Source organism: Trachemys scripta, unplaced genomic scaffold (assembly GCF_013100865.1).
Source record: "Trachemys scripta elegans isolate TJP31775 unplaced genomic scaffold, CAS_Tse_1.0 scaffold_102, whole genome shotgun sequence".
NCBI classification, from domain to species: Eukaryota; Metazoa; Chordata; order Testudines; family Emydidae; genus Trachemys; species Trachemys scripta.
The window spans coordinates 16,991-23,548 of NW_023260476.1; the positions used below are offsets into that span (position 1 = coordinate 16,991).

The window sequence follows — 6,558 nt, forward strand, 5'->3', positions numbered from 1 at the left end:
TTGTTTGCCAGGTCTGCACCCGTGGGCGCTGGGAAGGGAGTGCCGGGGCTGAGCGGGCAATACCCAGACATCACTGAGGGGGAAGCCGTGGGTGCTGGGGAGATGAGGGTGTGTGGCAGTACTGGAGGGGGGAATGCATGAGTCTGGGGAATTGGGGTCCTGTATGTGTGCACACATGTTCACGTGTTGGGATCCTGTGTGCACTGGGTTCCGTGTGCGCATGTATTGGGGTTCTGTGTGCTCTGGGTTCCGTGTGCGTGTGTATTGGGGTCCTGTGTGCGCTGGGTTCCGTGTGTATTGGGTTCCGTGTGCGCTGGGTTCCGTGTGCGTGTGTATTGGGCTTCCGTGTGTGCATTTATTGGGGTTCTGTTTGGGCTGGGTTCCGTGTGCATGTGTGTCGGGGTTCCGTGTGCACTGGGTTCCGTGTGAATTGGGGTTCTGTGTGCGCTGAGTTCCATGTGCGCTGGGCTCCGTGTGTATTGGGTTCCGTGTGTGCTGGGTTCCGTGTGCGTGTGTTTTGAGGTTCCGTGTGCGCGTTTATTGGGATTCCATATGCGCTGGGTTCTGTATGCATGTGTGTTGGGGTTCCGTGTGCGCTGGGTTCCGTGTGCACTGGGTTCTGTGTGCGTTGGTTCCCTGTGCCCGCTGGGGTTCTGCGCGTGAGCGTCTGTTTGTATGTCAATGCTCTGTGCGTGCATGCGTGTGTTGAGCATTAGTGTGCATGCACACACGTGTGCGGGGCGGTTGCGTGTGCGGATCTACAAGCCTGACCTTTCCCTGTTTCATTTCATTTTGCGGGTTTGTTCTTTTTTTAAACCCACCCAAGCCGTGTGCAGGGGCGGCTGGCAGCCTGCCGTCTCCATGCCCTGAGTGGCGTGTCAGCAAGCTTGCGGTCCTACCAACCCCGAGCACACAGACGCTGTCCTGGCGCACGCACCCAAACCAGGGGGAAACGGCCTCCTGGCAAGATCAGATCACGGGGGATATAAATACAAACCACTCGGGAGACAGGAGCTTGCAAATTTGCTAAGAACCAGCAGGGCTAAAGACTGGATCCTGCTCAGGTCTGCCGGTGTCCCTTTCTGCTCTCTAAAGACGAGACAGCGAGAGAGAGCTGGGGAAGTTTGGATGCTGAGACCCAAGGAAAGAAGACAAGGAAAGAGAGGAGGAAAAGACAGAGAGAGACAAGAGGAAAGAGAGGAAAGGTCAGAGAAAGAAAGACAGAGAAAAACAGAAGAGAAAGAAAAATAGAAAGAGGGAAAGTCTCAGAAGGAAAGAGAGAGAGAAATAGGAGAGAAAGCCAATAGAAGACAGAAGGGGAAAAGTAAGAGAAAGAGGAGGAGGAAATTCTGGTCGACCTCTTCATTACAAGTTAGTTGAGCAAAATGTAAACACAGAAGCACACTCCACCAACCAGTTTGGATTTCAAAGTCTGCAGCAAATTGGGCATATCTGGGCAAAGGCTAAAAATGAACCAGGCACTTCTGTTTTAATTGGAAAGAAAACAAAACAAAACAAAAAAAATCGCAAAAGGAGGAACTGAAAAACAAACCATCCCGCCCCCAAAGAAACACCCACTTTCAAAACAAAATAATATAATAAAACGGAGACAGAGGGGAAAATCTGAAAGACGTACAAGTGTCTGGGGTAGGAACAAATGACAAGAGCGTTTGAAAAGAACCGAGTAACTAACCCTCCGAGAGAGAGAGAGAGAGAGAACCGGCTTCCTGCCTGGGACAGTGCCCACTGAAATTGCAGGATTATTTCCACCGCCACACAGTGAAAAAGTGCCCAGCGCTGCCGAGTTGTATGTTCTGCGGTTCACATGCCATCGGCGCAAACCCCCAAAACCCAGCCGACAAAAGAAACCAACAAAATCCAGACGGGTTCTCGGTGACCATCAAAGCGAAAGGGAAAGGAAAAATCCCCTCTGAATGAAATCGCGTTGCTTTCCCTCCCACATCCTGAGTCCTTTCTCTTCCCGTTTTTTTTTTTTTTCTTAAGTTGCCGTTTGCACAGTTGTGGGCATTTCACAGGCGCGTGTGCACAAGCACCCCCCCGTGCAAAACAGGGGGCTTTTCACCACGGATCGTGCGTATGAAGACGAGGGCAAGCTACCAACCACCCCAGATTGCCCAGTCTCTTGAGGGTGCTGATGCCGAGGGTACATTTGCACGATAAACAACAGAGGCCAATTTGTTAATTACGGAGACAAAGGTTCAAGGAGGGAATTTAAAAAGAAAAAGAGAGAGAAACAGCTCGACCCCTTGAACAATTCAAGCTCAGAACAAGCAGCAGTGATGGGGGACGGCTGTTAAGGGGGTGGGGGGCCATTGGACTTACCAGGAGTGTGAACAAAATACGCCAAGTAGAGATCCAGTTCTTTAATTGTGACTCCAATGTGGTGCGGCTGGACGCAGAGGCCGGGGTTGGAGCACTGTGGCGATTTGTACAACCGCTCCCCGTCAGTACTTTCGAGCGGGATCCCTTTGAATAAGATGACCATTACAAGATCCAGTCTCCAAACCTTGTCGGCCTGCCTCAGGCAGTCAATCCTGCGGATTTTGCCCTTCTGGTCCGGGTTGGAGAGGACGCAGCAGGGGGCTTTCTTACCGGTGATGGTCAGGACAAAATCCTCCCGGAACTCGGGACGGATGTCTTTGCGGAGTTTGGCCAGTAACCGCGATGCCCATTTCTGCTTGATCTCCGGTTTTTCCCCCAACAGCTCGTCCTTCACGGCGCGCTCCTCGTCCTTGGACATCCGCTTCTCGTGCTTCTTGAAGTACTTTCGCTTCCGAGCTTGCAGGTTGAACCATGTGTAGGAGAAGGCACGCACATGAGGGAGGAGAGCTTCGATGAAAGGGTGGAATTCATCCTGGGGGGAGGTGGAAGAGGGTGAAAAGAGGGAACGAGACAAAAGGGGGGGGAAGGTTAGAACGAGAAAACAGGAATGCAATTTTTTTTAAAAACCACAACCTTCCCGACCAGTCGCATGGCCGATCCCGAGAACAGAGCCGGCACGGAGAACCGAGTTCAGCGCCACACAACACAAGACCAGCCCGGAAGAGAATCCACCTCAGTTGGGACAGTGGTGGGTGTTCATTTTTTAAATCTTTTCCATCTTCTGCCTTCCCCTCCCCAGCTGCAAAATAAATTTCACAAAGGCCAAAGAAAATTCACCATCAGCACTAGAAACTCGAGGTTTCGCTACTTTTTCACTAATAACCACGATAAAGTTTGCCTTGGCAAGACTGGGGTTAAAGACAAAATTGGCCTCCGGCCCCATCCTTGTCTGCCCCCCCCCCCATACCTCAATTCTCGGGTTAACCTCTTTGCCAGCAGGTGTGTGGGGGGGTGTTATTTGGAAGATCTGCTCTTCCTAAAACTGCTTCCCCTCAAACAAAATCTGACAAAAAGCAAAATCATTACCATTGCTCGATCTCATTCCGGCAGAACTCAGCACCCGATTCGGAAATTCTGGACTCAAGAGTTGCGGGATGAGGGGGGGAGGGAAAAGGAGGTGGGGGCTGTGAGATGGAAGGGGAGGAGGGGACAAGGAGGAGGGAAGGTAGAAATTTTAAAGGGAGGAGGAAGGGAGGGGAGAATGGGGGGCTTGGTTGGTTGAGTTCTCAATGGCGGAGGGAATGTAGAATTTTAAAAAATGGGGGGGCAGGAGGGACAGAAATACAGGAAGGAAGGAGGCTGACAATGGAGGTGTGGGACACAGTTGCGCGATGGATCTAGCACCCCAATAATCTACCGGAGGAACCCCCCCTCCCCCGCGGCAGGTCCAAAATAAATAAATCAGAAATTCACAGAACGGCCCCTATAGAAAAAAAAATGAAACAAACAAACAGAGGAAGGAAGGAAGAAAAAACCAGGGAGAGGGAGAGGGAGAGGAGCGGCAGGCGGGGGGGGGTGGGGGGGAAGAGGGCTTTTCGGCGCTGGCAAAGGCGCAAAGAGGCCAAGTTAGCCGTCGGTCCCTCCGCCCGGGCGGAGGGCGAACGCTGGCCTAGGGAAAGGGACGGACGCCGTGCTGGAATCGACTGCGCTCAGCCGCTGGCAAAACCCAAAGTGCTCAGGCTTTTGGGCTGGGTTTTGTTTTGGTTTTGGGGGGTTTTGTTGTTGTTTTCCTCCCTTCCCCCCCCCTTTTTTCCCTTTTTCCTCCTAAACTCTCTCGCTCGCTCCTTTCATGCTCGGTCCCCAACCATTTGCCCGTGCCAACGCCAGCAGAAGAGGGGGGAAAAAAACAGAAAGAGCGAAAGAGAGAGGAAGGATCCGCGTATTTGGCAAGGAGACACATTTCCAGACCAGCCAATGGCTGCATCAAAGCGAAAGGGAGGCGGGGGGTGGGGGGATTGGTGGAGCAGAAACTGGGGAGGGTTGTATTGGAGTGGGGGGGCCGGTGGCACAGAGAGACTGTGCAGTTAAGAGACTGAAAACAATTTGCCAAATCGACAAGTTTATATCTAATGAATAAGCAAAGTCCAGCCGCGATTCGTTTTTTTTTCTCGGGCGGTGGATATTTGGCGTGCGGAAGCCTGGCAGAATATTGCTAAATAAATAAAAAACTCCGTTCTTCACCGCCCCCCCCCCCCCCCCCCCCAACAACCAAAAAAAAAAAAAAAGGCAGTCCCACAAGGCCTTGGAAAAAACAGCTGTTCTCTCTTTCCGTGTCTCTCGTTCCCGCATTCTCTCTCGCCGTCTATTTATAAAAAAGGACAGAAGAAGATTTCGTTCCAAATCGCCCTCCCCCCTCCCCACCACACACACAAGGTTCGGATTAAAGCCACGGATACTTTTTTCTAAGCAGCGGAATCGTCAATTTCAAACCCGCCCATCCCCAACCGCACATAAAAACACCATCCCGTTAAAGATTTTTTGCATCCTAACCGAGGGCCCAATCCGACAGCCGCTGAGGGCTTTCTGCGGCCACCCGATCGGACCCTCTCCCCTGCCAAGCTGGACGATTACTTTTTCCAAACAAAAAAAATTCAGATGCCGACTGACTTAACTCCTTACCCCCAACCCCAGCGTTTAAAGACACTATCATGGGTGGCAAAGTGACTTGCCAATATTAGCACACAGACCAGTTCCCTAAAGGGTCCGATTTACTTTTTTTAAAAATCCTATGAAGCAAAAAACCCCAAATCTTATTTTTGAGGGAGACGGGGGTGTGTGTGTGTGTGCAAAGTTCCGATATTTTTAAAGTCCCCTCCAATGCCAAGCTAGTCTCTTTTAAAGACGATCTCTCCCGACGTCGCCTCTTTTCGAGGCAGGACTATTTATTGTCTGTGCTGCACGCTCAGCTGCATCGAATGGCAAAGCCGCCCGTGAAAGCAGGAGAAGGTGAGGGGAGAAGGGGCACCCGGGAAAGACGAGGAAAAAGGGATGAGAGAGGAGGAATGGGAGAAAAGAAGGGGGAGGGAAGGGAAGGGAAAGAAACAGCCAAAGGAGGGGGTTGAAAAGAGAAAAGAAACAGGAAGATTGAGAAAGTGGAGGAGAGAAGAATACACCCGAAAGGGGGGGGGGGAGAGAGAGGAGAGAAAATTAAAAGAAACAAATGGGGGGGAGAGAGAAAAAATGGCCCCGATTTTCGGGCTTTTCTGGCTGCGCCCCCAGGCAGCACCCGGCTGTAAATCCAGGCGTTCGAGGGGGCGCAGAGCAGAGGCGACGCTCGCTGAAATAGCAGCTCTTTTATCCAAAGTGGGGGGCTCGGTCCCAACCTCCCCATGCCCCCCCCCCCCCCATCTATCCATCCAGCACTTACACGGCCGCTGTCGCCGTAGTACCGCAGCATCCCTACCCCGCGCCCGCCGGCCTGGCAGGGCTCCGGTGACAGGTAGAGCGGGCCCGGCACACTGGCTAACCCGCCGCGGCTCTATCCCCGACGCCCGCAGGCAGGCCCAGGCCCTGCTGCCAGCTTTCCAGCTCCCAAGCAGGCTGCCAAGGAAGTGAGAGCAGGGATTGTGGGGGAGGGCCGAGGTGGGGGGCGACGGCTGTCATTTCCCCGTCTCCCCCCCCGCCCCCAATCCCAAACCTAGCCGCAGCCCAGTACAGCAGGGTACGGCAATCCCTAGGCTCCAATCCTTTCCTTGTACACAACGCACAGGAAAGCCAAATTACGCAGTTTGCTAGGGGAGAAATTCAGGCCTCCCTGCACTTACACCTGTGGCCAAGTCCTGACCTGGGCGGCACGCCCCGCGGGGAGCCAGACAAAGGTGTCTTGTCCCCTTCCCACCCTCCTGCTTTGTCGGGGGAGCCAAAGGTGGTGTTACAAAATACCTGTTCCTGCCTGCTCTCCTCCATTGGAGAGATGGGGCGGGGGGGGGGGGCGGTGGACTGGTGCCATGGAGGCACGAAAGCTGAGTCCAGAGAGGGGGGGAGAGTGTGGAAATTACAAAGAAAGAGGAGAGCGAAGAAAGAGAGAAAAAAGAGAGAAGAAAAAAGTGAAAGCGAAAGAGGAAGAAGAAGAAGAAAAAAAAGAACGAACTATTTTCTCCAAGAAGAAACTATTCCGAGTTCAAGTCACCAGGGTTTAGACCCTACTCCAGGGCT

The 6,558-nt window shown here is 52.8% G+C and overlaps 1 protein-coding gene across 2 annotated transcripts; it reads right to left on the bottom strand.

The window, feature by feature from the left end:
* Window positions 1-2,314: 2,314 nt before the first annotated feature.
* On the bottom strand, window positions 2,315-6,313 carry LOC117870232 (nuclear factor 1 X-type). 2 transcript variants are annotated; one of them, XM_034757325.1, is made up of 2 exons: window positions 6,286-6,313; window positions 2,315-2,875 (listed from the first exon to the last, which is right to left on the bottom strand). In XM_034757325.1, exons 1-2 carry the CDS (start codon window positions 6,307-6,309, stop codon window positions 2,315-2,317), a joined length of 585 nt encoding a protein of 194 aa, XP_034613216.1. In that variant the 5' UTR covers window positions 6,310-6,313. The 2 variants fall into 2 exon arrangements, with proteins under 2 accessions (XP_034613216.1, XP_034613215.1); XM_034757324.1 differs by lacking the exon at window positions 6,286-6,313 and adding an exon at window positions 5,771-5,906.
* Window positions 6,314-6,558: the final 245 nt, after the last annotated feature.

What these genes read in the sequence shown, in the direction of transcription:
- LOC117870232 (XM_034757324.1), bottom strand. Translation starts at nt 5,800, where the DNA reads ATGCTGCGGTACTACGGCGACAGCGGCCGT. An exon ending in ACTACGGCGACAGCGGCCGT is followed by an intron (nt 2,876 to 5,770) that starts GTAAGTGCTGGA and finishes ACCTCCCCCCAG; the next exon opens with GATGAATTCCACCCTTTCAT.